At 37.0% G+C, this 18982-nt stretch overlaps 1 protein-coding gene across 1 annotated transcript in view; it reads left to right on the top strand.

Annotated features, from left to right (window-relative positions):
• Nucleotides 1–18982, top strand: part of LOC134532765 (activating signal cointegrator 1 complex subunit 3) — an 86915-nt gene that overhangs the window by 51981 nt on the left and 15952 nt on the right. Inside the window, exons 24-30 of the mRNA XM_063369595.1 lie at nucleotides 580–691; nucleotides 1285–1453; nucleotides 1824–2044; nucleotides 4633–5031; nucleotides 5820–5939; nucleotides 17080–17361; nucleotides 17790–18281. Of these exons, the coding sequence (XP_063225665.1) occupies nucleotides 580–691; nucleotides 1285–1453; nucleotides 1824–2044; nucleotides 4633–5031; nucleotides 5820–5939; nucleotides 17080–17361; nucleotides 17790–18281 (1795 nt within the window). The remainder of the gene's footprint in view (nucleotides 1–579; nucleotides 692–1284; nucleotides 1454–1823; nucleotides 2045–4632; nucleotides 5032–5819; nucleotides 5940–17079; nucleotides 17362–17789; nucleotides 18282–18982) is intronic.

The following is an 18982-nucleotide window of genomic DNA, read 5'->3' as shown; positions in this document are numbered from 1 at the left end:
TAAAAATTAAGGAATCGGAATCGGATTCGAAGAATCGACCCTTTAATTTAAGAATCAAAAATGGAATCGGAATCGGTATATTTTAGGAATCGGCCCAACACTAATATATATATATATACATACATACATACATACATACATACATACATACATACATACATACATACATACATACATACATACATACACACACATTAATACACAGCAAATATCCTGTAGTAACGTGACTAAAGAAATAATATTCCTCACAGTAACATATTTAAAAAAAAAATCCAAGATGACAGGGTACAAACCCCTGAACGTCCATTTTAATGATAAGTCCATACGACTGTTAACTTGGCGTTTCCAACAAAATCAGAAATACTTTGACTGATGAGCCACCCAAAATAATTTGCAACAAATTTGTATGGAAACACGTAGTGCATTTATGAATAGGTAACACCATTTGATCTCAAAATTGCTTACTTACTACTGATAGATTTTTTCTTGGAATGTATCTGCTTTGGTTTTTGAAGGAATTGTCATTTTTGTATTATCAGGTCTATGCTTATGAAGGTGATCTTTGTTTTTTGCTTCTAGGTGGAATGACAGATTTCACGGTAAAACTTCAGAAAATTTTTACATTTGGATTGAAGATCCCGTTACTAACTATATGTATCATTCAGAATTTTTCATTCTTACAAGGAAACAGGTATGCTTGAGTGATTGGTTTTAAAATTATACTGTTCTGAATTTTTTTTTCTTTCCAAAGATGTAATTGAAAGTAATTTAGTGTCACCCACTTGTAAAACAAAACAATGATCTTTTAATATAGGTAACAGGTGAGAGGTTTGTACATATATAGGCTATATAAAGTATTTTATGATCATCATCATGTTGGTTCTGTTAAGTCTGGCCTTTGAGGCCCGTCTACGATTGCAATAACCTATATTGTGTCCGATGGACACTGATCACTGATTGACCCATATCTAGTCCATATACATTGGTCAACTTGAACTTTTTGTCCCAATCTGTCCTTTGGTAGCATAGAAGAATGAACACTCGTAATATTTGCTGTTTCCGGTTCCAGTTTCAAAATATAAATGGAAAATAACAGACATTTATTAGCGTGATTACTTGCATTCTTAAAGATGCGGGCCCAGTGGTAATGATTACTTGCCCCATTAAAATTATGTGGGTTATTTCAGTTTTATTGATTGTCGAACTAAATTAAAAACTTTCTTTGTGGGTGATATACCAATAGATGGGTGCGTTGTTGTTCTAAGGGCAATATGTTTGTGGCAGGTGATGAAGCAAGAGGCCCAGGAGTTGGTTATGACCATCCCGCTGCTGGAGACGTTGCCGTCCCAGTACTACGTGAGAGCCATCAGCGGCAAGTGGCTGGGCTCGGAGACAGTGCTGCCGCTGACGTTTCAGCACCTCATTCTGCCGGAGAGCCACCCGCCACACACAGGTGCTCAGGTTTCCACATTTTCTACCCGGCACTCCTGTTGCCGAGGGCTTCGTCGGCCATCCAACACCTTGAGTTTTTTAATGAAAATTATAGAATTGGATGATTTTCACTTAAGAAAGAAACTGCAATTCTTTGTACTCGTGTTTTTGTACTGATTTTTGCACCTGTTGCTTTTGAATAAATTTTAAAAATTGTATCGAAGTTATTTCGGTTTTATCGTAATTCACTATATAATCTTGTTCGCTACTAATCCGGCATGGCCGTGGTCTCAAATGTGCTGGATTAAAGAACTTTCACTATTAAAAAATTGATGTGTTTGCGAGCTAAAGATGTCATGGCTCACCGAAGGCTGTGGGCATGCTGGTTTCAGATCTGCTGGAGCTGCAGCCTCTTCCGGTGTCGGTCCTGAACGACCCGGCGCTGGAGAAGCTCTACCCGTTCTCCCACTTCAACCCCATCCAGACGCAGATCTTCTTCTGCCTCTACCACACCGACAACAATGTGCTGCTGGGCGCTCCTACCGGCTCGGGCAAGACCATCGCCGCCGAGATAGCCATGTTCAGGGTGTTCAGCAAGTACCCGGGGAGGAAGGTAACAGTGTTGGTCGCCCCAGAGCACGGTAGTCGTGAATGTTGAACTCCTCGCTATTTGAACTTTTGTCCTCGATAGAAAAGAGTAGGAAACCTAAATTAAGTCACCAATCACAGTATAACCATGTTGCAGATTTGCACGAGTCTTCTCTTCGCGGTCCAGTTTACTATTTTTCATAACATTTTTGTCATTGAAGCAAAGAGAAGAGTGGCATTTTTTTGACAAGATTATTGGAATATTGAATAAAATAAAGCAACTTTCAACAGATACTGTTTGTTACATCAATCTCATTTACAGTAAATCCCTGATAAGAAGTTTGTCAAAGTACTTGTTAACAGGGAATTTTTATTGAAAAAGAGAGTTTTTCTGTAAATAGTAGGGATGGGATTTTCGAATCTTGGATTCGTCGAATATACCGAATCCTATGGATTCGAGGATTCGTAGGATCCGAGGTAGGATTCGAGGTGGGATTCGAAGTGGGTTTTTAAGAGTTTTAGGTAGTAATTGAAAATTGTAGTGCTGGCCGAAGTTCGAAAATTTCGAACCGAACCGAACCCTTACGTTCGGTTCGGTTCGAAACCTCTTAAAATATTTTCGAAAAACTGAACGTTCGTTTAAAAAAAAATATATACGTTTTTATAATTTTCTAACCCCCATTTGAGACCATTCACAAAACAACACAACAAAATTCCATTACTTGTAATATTCCGACTTTTATCGCATAATCGTCGCCTCAACAGTTTCAAGCGCAGACAAAATAAAAAAAAAATTTATTAATCGTCGCATAACTCGCATAGCATTTTTTCATATAGGCGCGCTTTGTTTTTTGTTTACTTTAGAGAATTTTGTATGCATTTCTCGTACTACGTAATATAAACTATAGTACAAATGCCAAAGGTATTGTATATTATACCTTTAACTATAGTGCGTGTACGAGAAGTGTTGTAAAATCACCAAAGATTACGTACCCCATACTTTAAACTAAAGCGCATGTACGAGAACACTCGTATTTCGGTAAAACTAACGTGATCAAGTTAACACAAGACAAATGCGGTAGAAAATGATTACGTAAATTAGGTACGTATTTTAAATTACTGGGATGTATTTATTTTCTTTGGCCTTTTTGGTTATAACAGTCAGGTACTGAAAATATTAATTTAATCTTGTTTATTAAAATTACTGGTCCAGTAAATTTTACAGTACGGTACTAAGTTGACTAGCGTAGTCGCGGCAGCCATCATTATTTCTCGTGTTTTCTTTTTTCCGACGCAAATTTCTATAACCACACTTCTTACGTTACGTTTACAATATAATTGTTCTTGAGGTGATTTGCGATGAGCAGGCTTACGTCGTTTAAGTTTTCCAAATGGAGAAAAGATAATGACGATCCAGATGACCCAGAACCACCCCAAAAAATGTCTAAGTTTCTTCTGACGAGCAGCATTCTTCCAAGAAAACAGCAACTGCAGTCAGCGGGTTTAGTAATGTAGGTAGATAGGTAACTTAATTCACATTTGACTTTTTTTTATGTCCTATTAAAAAGTTTTACTTATTAAAAATGTTAGGTTATGTCTACCACAAAAATATGTTATGTGGCCTTATGCTGAATGTTCGTCATCTTTATAATAATATATTTTTTTAAATGAAGGTTGGTGTACACTGAAAAAGGAAGATAGTCTTTTGGAAATTTAGATGGAACTTCTTCATGAATTAAAAGTATATGATTTTCTCTAAACTGTTTTCTTTCCTTCATTATTTTTTGTATAAACTTTACTTATAAAATGTTTAACAATGTTTTAATAAAGCTAAGCTATATAATGTTTTAATTTTACATATGGCTGGAGAACCTTTCTTTCTCACCATTCAGTTAAAGACCAAAATGCTGGTGGTCGGTTCATTTTAATTCAAAACAATTATTTATGTATGAGGTTCGGTTCGGCACGGTTCGAAATTTTTTTGCTATGGTTCGGTTCGAAACCAGAGAACTGAGGTTCATCCAGCTCTAGAAAATTGTATACCTAAACTATATTGTAAAGGTAACGGAAATAGCACAAACATAGATAAACTACGCTGTATTTTGTCAATTAGCATAACTACTCGATCATTTCCAACCTTCAATGATATAACATTGCAGAAAAAAACGTAACTTTTTTTAAATAGTGTCTGTTATACAAACATATTTTATTGAAAACATAGGAAGGATTAATTTAACAGAGAATTAGACCGATGAAAACTTACATGTGTGGTTTTTGAGGTTATTTGTCTCTATTTTATATCAGGCGTATACACTATGCACTTATTTTATAATTTTTATAAATACACATGTGCTTTTTTTAATACATAGGCCTATGTATTTTTTAAAATAAATGTGTGATTTTTTTAATAACATGTGAAGTTTAGTGTGGGACTGGGATTCGAGATTCGATGACAAACACTGAGGATTCGAACAAGGATTCGGATTCGACCAAAATGTGGATTCGTCCCATCCCTAGTAAATAGACAAAAATTTGTAAACTCTAGAGCCACTGTTACACTGCAATAGCGTGTAACAGTAGAGTTACGTTGCGAGAGCTTGTTCTTGTCGCCAGGTGGTGTACATAGCGCCTCTGAAGGCTCTGGTGCGGGAGCGCATCCAGGACTGGAAGGTGAAGCTGGAGCAGAAGCTGGGGCGCAAGGTGGTCGAGCTGACGGGAGACGTGAGTCCCGACGTGCGCGCCATCGCGGGCGCGGACGTGATCGTGACGACCCCGGAGAAGTGGGACGGCATCAGCCGCAGCTGGCAGACCCGCAGCTACGTGCAGGACGTGGCCCTGATAGTGATAGACGAGATCCACCTGCTCGGGGAGGACCGCGGGCCCGTGCTGGAGGTGATAGTGTCCCGCACCAACTTCATCGCGTCCCACACCTCGCGCTGCCTGCGGGTCGTCGGCCTTTCCACGGCGCTGGCCAACGCCAAGGACCTGGCCAACTGGCTGGGAATAGGACAGGTGAAAAGTTCGTTTTTAATGTGTTGCGACATATTTTATTGAAAATCATCATCATCTGAGTTTTACAACTTTTACTTTCACAATTACAGTTGTGAAGTGTGGTTACTGTCAGATTGGTGTCTCGACAATAAACATCAAAATATCACAATCCTAATGCTATTGCTGTAATTTTTTCACATAAATATGAAAGCCATTTTAAATTTAAAAAAACAAAAGATTCACAGGTTCAATCTGGACATTACAAATTCCCATTTGCCTGAGATCTATATGTTAGTGCACCAAAAATGTTTAGCTAAATTGTATTTGTTTTGATTTCTTATTATCTTAACAGCAAAAAATTTATATTTTTATAAAATTTTATTTTATTATTTGAAAAAATAAAATAAAAAATTTTAGATTTTAGTTTTTACTTAAAAATGTAGTTGTAAATACAAAATATATTTTAATTTTTATAATATGTTTGTGACTTTTTGTACTCTAAAAATGGGGTAAGTCTAACAATTGTTGACATTTTCTAGATTGACTTGATTTTTAGGGGCACCTTTGTTGTGACTTTAAAATTTGTTAATTTTAAATTCACTGATAAATTTATTTGTAGGAATTAAGACCAAACGACAAGCACAACTTAGAATCAAGTGAATAATGAAATGTGAAATTTTCAGCACTTATCAGAATTGGGAATTTCACATTGCTGTTTGTGATCTAGTGTTGTACATATATAACAAGCATCATGAGTTTTTTTTTCCTAATATTTGATTAGTTTGTTTATAAAAAGTGAATTGTTACAGATGGGTTTGTACAACTTCAGACCATCAGTACGTCCTGTCTCTCTTGAAGTTCATGTGCAAGGATTTCCTGGGAAGCATTACTGTCCTCGTATGGCCACCATGAACAAACCAACCTTTCAGGTATGAAAGCCTGAGAATGGTTTGTGTTATTGCAGACCTGCCAACTTGTACGATTCTGCCGTAATTTGTACGGGTAATTGCAGTTCTTACGTTTTTACGGGGAGCAGCATTAATTTTACGCATTTACGTTTCTGCTGGCCTGAAATTCTACATTGACTCACGGGCTAGCGTTTTCAATCTTGTGCCATAAAATAGTGTACTTGCATCGGTAAATACCATATTTACAGTTTATGTACCGTATTTGTGTTAGAACAGTGCCGTAAATGTCACGTACAATACCACAGTTTTGTAATGGTTTTTATGGCAAGAAGAAAGGAAGTACCGATTTTAACGTGCTGCAGGATTGTTTTAAACGCATTTTGTGGTACATGTACTGTAGTTTACAGTACAGAATACCATATATTTGCACTGACCCGGCGACATTTTTTTGCCGCACTTCCACAGTACTGTGTGCTGTGGTAAATACTTTCGAAATCGTTAGATTCAGACATCAGACATCGTAATTGTATACTGGAAAGTTGTATATGTGACAATGTGACGTCATTCATTCACTTTAAGTTAGTAACCTTTATCTATGGGATAAGGACACGGACCGCCCAGAGGCCACATGTTCGGACTGTTGTAGACGGGCCCGTCGTGTATGAGATTGCAGGTTATGCTCCACGCGTGTAGTGTTGTGTGTGATAACAAATAGTGGTTTGGTTTACATTAATTAAAAAACTATAGTGGTTCTGTGAAAGCAAAATATTTACGATACAGTTATGTTTGGTAGTGTATTTGAGTTTCACATACATTTCGTTGTGTAGTGAAGCAAGAAAAAAATAAAGTTGTTTGAGTCAAGACGTCGATTATTTTTCTTTTTTGTTGCATAAATATAGTACTTATGTGCCAACAAAAGGTATAAAATGTGTGATAAAAAGAAACAGTACGTTCAAGTGTTTAGATCGGCATACTCTACACAGTTTTCATGTATTCTGAAGTCGGAGAAAGGTGAGAAGCATGCGTTTTGTTCCGTCTGTCGCTGTGATATTAATATTTCTCATGGGGGCAAAAATGATATCACTAACCATATCAAGTGTGCGAAACATGTAAGCAATTTCAAATACCAACAGGAAAATAAAAAGATTAACACTTACTTTGGCACAAATAGTGTTGAAAATGAGGTTATTCAGGCTGAGTGTTTGTTCACTGGTTTTCTAGTAGAACACAACATACCCTTCAGTGTTGCAGATCATGTTGGCCCACTGCTTAGAAAAATGTTTCCTAAGTGTGATGTGGCTAAGCAATATAGCTGTGGTAGAACTAAGACAACTGCCATTGTGAATGAAATGGCTTTAGATGCAGTTTCTAATATTGTTGACTGTTTGCAAAATGGGCCATTTTGCCTTTCTACAGATGGTAGCACAGATTCTTGTTCCAAACTTTATCCCCTTGTGGTGACATATTTCGATCCAAAGAGCCAGTTAATTGTGAGTTCTTTGCTGTCGATTCCTACATTGCAGGGGGATTCCACAGGGAAAAATATTGGTGAACTGTTGCTCACAGAGCTCAAACGTTTGGAGGTGCCTTTTGAACATTGTGTAGCCTTTTGCTCTGATAATGCCCCTGTAATGGTTGTCGCTAAAAATGGTGTTGTTGCACTGTTAAAACAAAAACAGCAAAATTTAATATCAATTGGCTGCCTTTGTCATTTAGTTAACCTGGCAGCAGAGAAAGCATCAGCCAGCATTCCTGTGAAACTTGACGAGATAGTTGTAGATACCGTATTGGTCCGAATATAAGGCGACCATTTTTACATAAACGAGAGATGCAAAAATTGGAAGTCGCCTTATTTTCGCACCCAAGACGTCAGAACCGCAAACATTAGTTCCAAGCTGAAAGCTACAGTAGAAACATTGTTTAACAAAACGTTCACAATTTTTTATATTAACTAAAACTTTGTTACCTCACACGGGGAAAAACAATAAATCCACCTAATATTGCAGTAATTTACAATTGTTTGAAGTTGAAAATTAAAATATTTGTTCTTGAGTAAAAACGTGAATGTTGAAGCATCTCAAAATGGCAACCTTTTATTTCACAATTCATATTTGTACTTTGTGTACAATCGCGTGTTAACATTTACGGTAATTTATCTTCAGATTTTTAACTGAAATATTTGTACTAAAATATCACAGTTATTTTCAGAACGATTGTTTACGTTTACAAACATTTCGGATGTAATGTATGGAAATTCACGGCTGCCAACTGTCTTTCCACAATATTTCTTTGTTGTAAAACGAACATTGCCGAACACGCTCGAAGACGCCATATTAACAGGAATTTGGTACGTTGCTTCAAAAGCTATTTTAATAATCCACTCTTTATTTATGTAAAAACCTTTCATAATTATAATAGATTATTCTTTCAAATTCATAGAACAGACTCTCTCTGTCAGAGAGTAATATGGACAAATATACGCGGTCACGTAACCGAAGTTATTCATGGCCGTATGCTTCTTCATGTCAGCTAGCCACTTGTTTTGTTCCGGCAAGATGCATTCTTTGTTTGCTTTTTTTACGTTAAACACACTACTAAATAGTAATACACCTTGTTCTGTGGTAATACGTAGCTTAAGTCAAACGGAAAGTTAAATGCTGTATTTTAAGAGTGATTAATAGCCATTGTAAAAATTTTAAATTCGTAGATACAGTAAACTGTGAAAAATGAACAATCACACATCGGTGGAACGGCGGGGAACGAGCTCTAGACAAATAAACAGCTCTGAAGATGACAATTATGCAGCTTCATTAGAGTAAACACGAAAAAAATTCTAGTGTAATATTTAAAAGTGTAAATATTTTCTAATTGTTTTCTTTTGACTTTTAGGGTAGGCCATTCAAACTTATTTTAAATAAGTAAAGTGATAAATATAAATTAATTGTTATACATAAATGCAAAAACGATTTATCAACACAAAATGTATGTCTAATGAATTTTCACATTAATTTCTACCAAAAATTATTTTTACATTTGTTTGGCCTCCTGAAACTGCAGGTCGCCTTATATTCGGGGTCGCCTTATATTCGGGCCAATACGGTATTTACTACTATCTGGAAAAAAGTTCCAAGAGAAAGGACAAGCTTCAAAAATTCCAAGAGCTGCACAATAAGGAAACTAGAAAAATTTTGAAACATGTTTGCACGAGGTGGTTGACATTAGTTTCAAGTTTGGCAAGAGTTGTGGAGCAGTGGGAGCCACTTCTTAGTTTTTTCAACGAGGAAGTTAAGGTTACGAAATCTCAAAACTCTTTGTCATCATATAGAATTCCAAAGAAAGCTGCAATCTGCGATGCCAATCCTGGCCTAAGCACAAAGAAAATAAGCAAAAGAAAACCAGAAAGTGACGAGGGTACAAGTATGAAGAGGCAAAAATGTTCAACTGAAAAAAAATTGAAATCATCACCAAAAAGCACTATGACCATTCTCTCACGAGAAGAAAAACTTTTCATGTTCCTGTCATCGTCGTTAAACAAATCCTTTTGCATGTTTGTGTTAAGTGTCACTCCATTGTTTGACAAACTCAACTTAACTTTGCAGTCAGTCAGTCCACAAATTCACATATTGCAGAAGTTATTGTTGGATTTTTTGAAAGAGTTGTACTCAAGATTTGTGAAACCAAGTGCAGTAAAGAACATTAATTTGCTGGAAGTAAATTACCATGAAGAGACCAATCTGAAAGAAAGTGGTGACTTAGTTGTTGGATGTTCAACAGAAAGGATTGTCGCTACACTACCAGAAAAAGAAAAGAAAATATTTTTTTCTACAGTTCACAAATACTACATTTCTGCTTGTGATTATATAATTCACAAATTTCCGTTGAGAAATGAAATTCTTAAAAAGGCACAAGTTACTCAAATAGAGAATATTGAAAGAGCCAACTTCTGTGATGTTAAGTATTTCATTGACTTGTTCCCAATCATTTTACCTGTAAATGGTGGTGAATGCAGAGATGTTGCTGTAGATGAGTTGCAAAAACAGTTCACATCTTTGCAACTGGAAGATTTGTCAGCTGTTATTTCCAAGCAAGACAGAATTGATGCTGTTTGGTCACACATTGGTAGCATGAAGTCTGCAGACACGTCGTTGAAGTATGACAAGATTTCCAAAGTTATGTTGGCTGTTCTGTTAGTTCCACACAGTAATGCCGAATGTGAAAGAATTTTTAGTGTTGTTAAAAAAAATAAAACTTCATTCAGGTCATCTTTAAGTAATAATACAGTTCAAAACATCTCTGTTCTTAAGAGCACTTCATCTGAGTGTTACAACAGAAGTTATAGTGAAGACTTTGTGAAAAGAGCTAAGAGAGCAACAACACGTTATTTACAGAGCCAAAAGGAAAAACCAGCAGTTTGATTTTTGACATGTGAAATTTGTGCAATTACTTACTTATATGTGATGTTTTATGACTTGTGTAGGGTTATTTCAAATTTCAATTTTAAACTGTTTTCAGAAATTTTATAGTGTGCTAAGTTTGTTAAGGTTTTACAAGTGTTTGCAGTGGCATAATTTTAACTTGAGTGTGGCAAAATTCAGGGGGAAAAATAACAAACATCAACCAAAAGAGTGGTAGGTAAGTTGGTTTTCAAGAATTTTTAAAAGAAAAAGTGAATTTTATGTTAAGCATAAGAAAATTAAGTTTTTAAAATTATTTTTCATCTTGTTTGTTTAAATTATGGAGAATAGCATTCATTTGCATGATATGTGATGTTTGTGTGTAAATATGTGTTTTACATATGTTTCCCACTTATTTATGGTGAACAACTGGTGTGTATAACTGACATAAATGCCGCGACCTATTTACGCACTTTTTGGAAAATTTTAAAATCTTACTGATAAGCAACTTTACAAGTTGGCAGGTCTGTTATTGTTATTTTGCCGTGCAATTTAGCCTTCCTCGCTTTGCACTTTTTTAGTGATAGTTTATTTATTTGGAAAGGTTTCACTTACTCGTAAGGTTGCTTTTTTTTAAAACTTATTATCAGTGAAACGTAAATAATGCACGAAAGGTAACATACATTTTTAGTCTGCTTAAAACAAATTTGAGTTTTTTTCATTAATAACATTTAAAAAATTGGAAATCTGTGACATTAGAATTAAATTAGCTAATTGCACATTTCAAAATGCTATTGCTATTGGCAGATGAAAAAAAAAAAATATTTTTTTGACTTAGTACACAGTAATTTATACATTAAATTAATGTTTAATATGTGGTCATTTGTTTGCGACAGTTGTGAACTTTAAAATATAGTGCAAGAAATGCTTCATCTTATTTGGATGATGAGTCAACCTGAGGTTGAGAATCACAGAAAAAAATAAATAAATTTGCTGTCATATAATTGTTATTAAGATAAAATTATTTCATGTGTAAAGAATATTTTGGTTTTGTGGTGACATTTAACCACTTTCAGTAAAACAGTCTTGTGAGTTTCTCACTTTTTATATTAAAATTTTGGGATAGCTTCTGTGTTTGCCAGATACTTTAAGTTTTTATGGACTTACTTGTGCCCCAAAAATGATAACGTATTGTATGAGTTACCAGTTGAATTTGTCACTTAGCAGCGCAGTTTGACTATAATTTATTTTAAGGTCAAAGATGTGTAGCTCTTATATGTTTTATTAGTTGTGTACATCAACCATGATTCTAAAAATATATTTGTATTTAAAGTTGATTGTACAGAAATTTTCCTCAGTGTTTATGACATATTTCAAACATCTTAGTTTGTGTTTTATGAACATTTTACCATGGCCCTTTGTTTATGATTAATTTTGTTGATTTTATAACATCTAGAAATGAACACATGGAATAGGTTCTGTCGTGGTTATGTCAGAAAATAGTGGCAGTGCTCCAGTATTTAGTGCATACAAAGTGTCACTATGATTATACAATAATGTATCTTGGTTGGTTAAATTTTATGATGGTTCATATTGATGATATGTAGATGTAGGCTTTTTTTTTTCCAAGAATTTTTTAGGGATGGTTTTTTTACTTAAAACTTATTACCAAAAGGGGTGTGCGAAGCTTCGAGTATTCGAAGTCGAATCGAAGATATTTTTTTCCTTAGACTTTGGCTTCGACAAAAATAAACTTCGAGTGGAAAAGTCGAAGATTTTTGCCAGAAACGTTTGGCCCACTATTAGGATCAATATGTATATACTGCCAAAATATATTTGCGGCGGGTAATTTCCCGTTTATGTATACAGCAAATTCTCTCTAGTACGTCCCTCTTGTTAACGTACAATCCAGTATAACGTATAAAGCCGCCGGTCCCTTGTAACACCATGCAAATTAATAGGCATAATAAATATATAACGTACGTTTTTCAAAGCCCTGGATGGTAATTTCTCGTTAATATGTATCGTTTTGCCGATATTAATACACAAAATATTAAATATTTTCTCATTTCATTCACAATTCTATAGCTTTTTTAAACGACAGGTCTTGTGGAAATAGTTTACAGACTTTTCTTTAATTCGTTGAGTAAAATGGCAGTTGCAGTGCTGGTAACTGTGCGGATAGAAATTTCATTTGTATAAAAAAAATGTCCGTTTTTTGTGTGATTGGTGTAACAACATAACATTTATGCGGAATAATCAAGAGTTATAAATAAAAAAAACTTTTTTCAATTAAGAAAAAAATGATTAGATTATAATAATTATCCTACAAAATGTGTATTTTCGCATTTGAATTTGTAGCAATGGATATTGGCCGATGGCGGCCATATCTGGCTAGGTACATAAAACGTGGATTATATGATGGCCAACGACTACCTACTAATGCGTTTTTGTTACCGTTTGTTTTCTGTTACGATGACCTAACCTATAATTTGTTTGTAAACATCATTTCAGATTGACATCTTTCGCAATCGTACACATATGTAATACGTATAAAACATTTATTTAACAGATCTAGTGGCACGTTTCCGACGCTAGTGAACTTTTTGTGATGTTTCGTGAAGCTTGTTTAATGACAACGTGGATAACCTGTTTATATTTTTATATTTAGTGTATTACTGCAGCATATGTAGGTAGGCCTACCCGTGGAAGTTATGAGTACCTAAAAGCTTGTGGGTATCAGCATTGCAAAAAACTAGAGATTCTTACAGCTGTTGACAACTGCAAGAAAAAGTGTGATGTTGCAAAACGCTTTAATATTGCACCTACAACTCTGTCCACAATAGTAAAAGACAGAGCAAAAATTGAAGAAAATGCTGCAAAACTGCACCAGAAGAGGAAAATATATAGCAAATGTATCGATAGTGACCTTGACAAAAATCTTTTTGATTGGATTGTGCAAGCACGCTCTAATAACATACCCATCTCGGGCACAGCACTGCAAGAAAAAGCACGAATGGAGGCACTAAGGCTTGGAATTGACAATTTTCAAGCCTCAAATGGCTGGCTCACACGTTTCAAAGCCAGGTGGAATTTAACTTTACTAACCAAAACCAGATGAATGAATTTTACAAATTTTAAATAAATGAAAAGTACTTATTTTTCCTGTAGATTAAGACATTTAACAGTACACCAATCCCTCGCATAGCACGTCTTCAATTGATGCGAATTCAGTTAGCACGATGTAAATTATACTGCCCTAGTCTCGAATAGCACGTCTGTAAATTTCAGTTAGCACGAAATCGCCACAGGCTAAAAAAAATCTCGGAAACGACGCGACGTCAGGTATGGAATTCGAGGGGGGAAGAGTGGTTTGGAATGCGAGGGGAAAGAGATGCGCACGCAGATAAACAAACACCGGGCCGTACTGTTGATGCCCGGCCGCAGACCAGGCCCTACCGTTGATGCCCGGCTGCAGACCAGGCCGTACCGTACAGAAACCAAAGCAGATGAAATTGGACACGTTTTTTAAAAAAAAGCAAGATGATAGTGTTAATTTCACCCCAGAAAATATTTAACTAACTTTTATGTTTTGTATATGTACATATTGTACATACAGTAAACTCCCGGTATATCGCGCCCCGATTGATCGCAGAATCGGGTATATCGCGGGTCAAACCATGTCCCCCAGTCAGAAATGAATAATAATAATAATGGAATAAATGGTTGACAGCCGATTAGGATAATTTTGCGTTGTAACTAACAAACTAAGCATCGGGCAGAAAAAAGCCTAGGCGTAGAAAATGTCCGCAGTAAAATTCTAAACAAGATATCTCCGTACATTATTCCTCTATCTTGTAGGGTTTTCAAATTATGGTCCAATCCAGCCCAGTGATATTTTCTGAAACACTAGTTCTTAACGTCGCTTTATCTCACAAATGAAGCATCGGACAGGGGACCTGATAAAGCCCACCATCCAGCGACATTGTCCAGCGTGACTCGGCTAGGGATTGATGTTGGATAGGCTTGGTTGTCGGCAAGCGCTGGGTAGGGAGAGGCGAGCCGAGAACATGGAGAGAGGTAGAGATTAGAGCGGGCAGAAACACCAGGGGGAGTGGGGGAGGGAATGTGTTCACGCAGCACACAGGCAGAGCATGAGTCACTTGACTGAGCAGCGTCGCTGCGTAAAAGGCAAAATCAGGTAGTCCGGTGTTTAAAATTCCACTCCAGAATCTTAATTGGTACTTTACTGGACATCTGTATATAAATGTTTTGTTACAACTTAAACCTACAGACGTAATATTATTGGGTAATTCATTGTATTATACAAGTTCATCTTTTTACTTTGGTATAATGTTTTAACATTAAATAGTAAAGTAAATCGGCTAGCGTATTTTTAATCTTTGCCCAGGAATTCCCAGTGGTCCAATATTTACGTGAACCATACTGTACCACTTTTGCCGTGAGGTAGTAAACAAGTCCCGGAAATGTTTATGTGTAGCGGTCTCCCGACCTTTAAACAGAGGATGGGGAATATAACACTTGCCGATCCGAGCCACACACACTCAGCAACTCGACACAGCGTTTGGTGAAATAAGTAAAGACAAAGTTTAACACGGTTTTTAATACGGCGTCACTGATTGCGCTAAAATTAAATTGGCACAATTTTTGTTTCCCACATGTGACCATTTATAATTTACTGTAAGCATGGATAATAAAGTTTAACCACTTGACATGATAGACGATTCTTTATTTTTTATTGTACGAATGCTAGAATCGTTTTTTTCCTGTATCTGCGGCCTGCTTCTACAAAAGACAAGCTATCTGTAAGTAAATCTAGAATTTTTATTTTGTCAATCAAACTCGGTACTTTGCGATTCATATTCGGTTTGAAGTATCACTACGGCCTTTCTTTTTAGAAGACTTTGACCACAGAATCGTGTGTAACCGCACACACTGCACTTACTTTGTTACGGACACTGACGAAGCAGATACAGTGGCTAACACCACGAGACTGGCAGCAGCAGCTTGTGTGCCGCACGTGTGTATGGCGGCGTGTGGCGCGCTCGTAGGCCGTGCGACAAACTGTGCGCGGCACGCGGAAAAATAAAAACAATTCAACATTTAATATTTATCTTTAAAATTTATTATTTTTATTTTTTCACTCGTGTTTAGTGGAAACTGCGGATGCAAAGTCCGCACAAAGGCGGGCCGTCTATACTGTGCGTGCTTGCCGACCTATTAGAACACATGCGGTGTTTTATGCCTTTTGACCTTGGTCACATCGAAACATCGCGGTTATGCAACAACGCGGGTAAAAGTTATGTCCCCCGACAACCGCGTTAAATAGGGAGTGTACCCGTATTTTAATGTTATGTTTGTGCTCTAGGGAAAATCTAAATCTGTTTATCTGTTAACTGATTTGTTTACATAGCCGCTTTTATAAGAGGTGTGCATAACAAATTAAATGTTTACATATGGCTGTGTGTTTTAAAGTTATATAAAACCGGTTCTTAATTTCATAAAAGTGTTTTAATTTTGTTAAGTTTTAAACGTAATAACAAAGGATCCAGCTGCTTGCAACAGCAGGCAGACAGACACGCGCGCGTGTTGAAGGTCACGCCTGGGCGGGCAAGCCAACCTGCTGACTGACGGTAAATATGTTACCACTTATCTCCCGTTACACTGTGCCATGTTTTCTTTATCTAACCTATTCGGTGGTAGGCTTAAAAAGATAAATGATATGACATATGCATTTTCAAGTATTATTCTACGCATTTATATTATGTAAAGATTACTTCCCTACACATCTTGGAACACATTAAATAATTTAGCCTTATATTTATGGGGACTAATGCTTCAGAATACGCGATTTCGATTAACACGAACATTTTTAGGAACGAATTAGTCGTGCTAAGTGAGGGATTGGTGTACTTATGTAGTATACATACCTTTTTTAAAGATGTTTGGTACAATGGAATTTTCTTTAGTCTATATAATCATGATGAAACATATGTAACATTTTTTTAATATTAAAAATTATGTTATTTCAAATCCTTCGACTTCGATTTTCCTTCGACATTCCTTCGCACAATATAAGCTTCGCTTCGACTTCGCTTCGACTTCGCTTTGCATTTAAAAAGAGACCTTCGCACATGCCTACCAAATAAAACATTCTTGTTTTGTTGCATAGCTATAAAGTGAAAATATAGGATAAAAGGAGGGGAAAAAAAGAACATTTGCTACAGTATTTTAGAACTATGTAACATATTTTTTAAAACCTATTTTTTGCACTATTTTATCACTGCTTTTGGTCAGTTTTATTCACATTTTTTGTGGTGTTTACTAAAAAGCCTTAAGGTAATTCTTTTCCAAATGTTGTGGGTTTCTGTCTCTTATTGCTGCGGATGAGATATTAAAGATCAATTGTAGTGAGACCTCATTATAAATACATGACTTTCAAAGGATTTTTCACTTTCAAATTATGTATTTTTAGACTCCAAGATTTTTACATTTATTTACAGTTCAATCTAAAGTACTTTCATTATTAGGACTTAAAAATGTAGTTTTTTCCAGGTCTTGTATTCTTTGTTTATAAATGAGTTGAAGGAAAATTCATCTTAATTATGCTGAAAATTGATTGAAACCATGTTTATTGAAATTTCACACACAAAAAGTAACTTTGTGTATTTATTTATTTATTCACAGCTTGTGAGGGTGGTGTAAGCATGGCTCTTAATTTGGTATTTTTCTCTATGGTGGTGCAGGCCATTAGACAGTACTCGCCCTGCCAGCCGGTCCTGGTGTTCGTGTCGTCCCGGCGGCAGACCCGCCTCACGGCCCAGGACCTGGTGGCCTACCTCGCGGCGGAGGACAACCCCAAGCAGTGGCTGCACATGGACGACCACGAGATGGACCAGATACTCGGCAACATCCGCGACTCCTCTCTGAAGCTCTTCCTGGCCTTCGGGATAGGCATCCACCACGCCGGCCTGCAGGAGAAGGACCGCAAAACTGTTGAGGAACTGTTTGTCAACCAGAAAATTCAAGTGAGCCTTGCTTTTTTTATTAATTAATTTTTTATTTTTTTTTTTTTTTTTTTTTAAATATTTTAAAGCAGCTTGCCACTACCATTTAGGCATTTAAATTGATGTATATCTTCTTCTGGCACTGTGGTTTGAGACTGGATTCACATTCCAAAAGAGATGGTTTCAGATTCTGGTCCGGGCTTCCTGATTCCGGTTTTCCAAAGCCATTCGAGGCAAATACTGGGATGATTCTTTACAGTAGATTATGAATGATCCCTGTTGTAACATTGGTGGTGTGAGTGATGTTACAGTCTCTATTGAACTCATTGACAAGATACAAAATTATCAAATTCTGCTTTTGCTTGGACATCAGTGGATTGCTTTAATTTTCCTCTTTGTTTCACAGTAGTGTGTTAGCCTTGACAGGACGTGCTGTATGTTTGCCGCAGGTTCTGATCGCCACCGCCACCTTGGCGTGGGGCGTGAACTTCCCTGCGCACCTGGTGGTGGTCAAGGGCACGGAGTACTACGACGGCAAGACGCACCGCTACGCGGACATGCCCATCACGGACGTGCTGCAGATGATCGGCCGGGCGGGGCGGCCGCAGTACGACGACAGCGGCATCGCGGTGGTCCTGGTGCACGATGTCAAGAAGAACTTCTACAAGAAGTTCCTGTACGAACCGTTCCCGGTCGAGTCCAGCCTGCTGGAGGTGCTGCCCGACCACCTCAACGCGGAGATAGTGGCGGGCACCGTGCGCACGAAGCAGGCCCTGCTCAGCTACCTCACGTGGACGTACTTCTTCCGGCGGCTGCTCCGGAACCCCACCTACTACCACCTGGAGAGCCTGGACGAGACGCACATCCACTCCTTCCTGTCCGGCCTGGTCGACAGAGCCCTCGGGTCCCTGCTCGAGGCCTATTGCGTGACCATCGATGAGGTGAGCGCATCGAGGAAGGCCAAGACTGAAGGCTACAGTACTATCTACTCTACCTTACTTGGCTACAGCAGATAATAATAATAATAATAATCATCCATATATTAGTCTTAATATTATAACTTTTTTAATGTAAACTAAATTATGGTTTCTGTTGCACGAAGAGATGTGGACTGAAATAATTAGTGGATGCAACATTTGTAAACAACTATAGTTCGATTGAAAACGAGTCGCGATCGTAACCAACGTCCACTCACCACCATGTTGATTATGAGACTGTCCTCTTCCTGTGCGCAGGTGCACCAACCTACTTCCTGGCCACTCCAGAGTGACCATCCAAAATGCCCTGCAGGGCGGGAAGTTTGAAATGTTCAAAGTCTATTACACTAAACATTTTCAAACTAGTATATACACAACAAGTCGGAACAGTTTCAATAAACTTAAAATCAACTATTTTTGAAAACTTTCAATGTATTTTTTTTTTTAAACTTCTCCAGGCAAATTTTGTACTTTGAGCAGTCCATAGCTAATTATTTTCCCACAGTCCCTGGATTGTATTGTGTGTGTCTGTGTGTGTATGGAAAGAAAGAAGTAAATAAAGTTAAATTTGGCTTAATTTGTCTGAAAATTGATTAGCCCGGTCTTTGATTGTCCTAATATGTAAATGTTTTGTGAGTATACATAGTTTGTTATTTGTTCTCTGT

This window comes from Bacillus rossius, chromosome 6, assembly GCF_032445375.1.
Source record: "Bacillus rossius redtenbacheri isolate Brsri chromosome 6, Brsri_v3, whole genome shotgun sequence".
Lineage (NCBI taxonomy): Eukaryota > Metazoa > Arthropoda > Insecta > Phasmatodea > Bacillidae > Bacillus > Bacillus rossius.
This window is presented reverse-complemented; position numbering and strand designations above follow the sequence as displayed.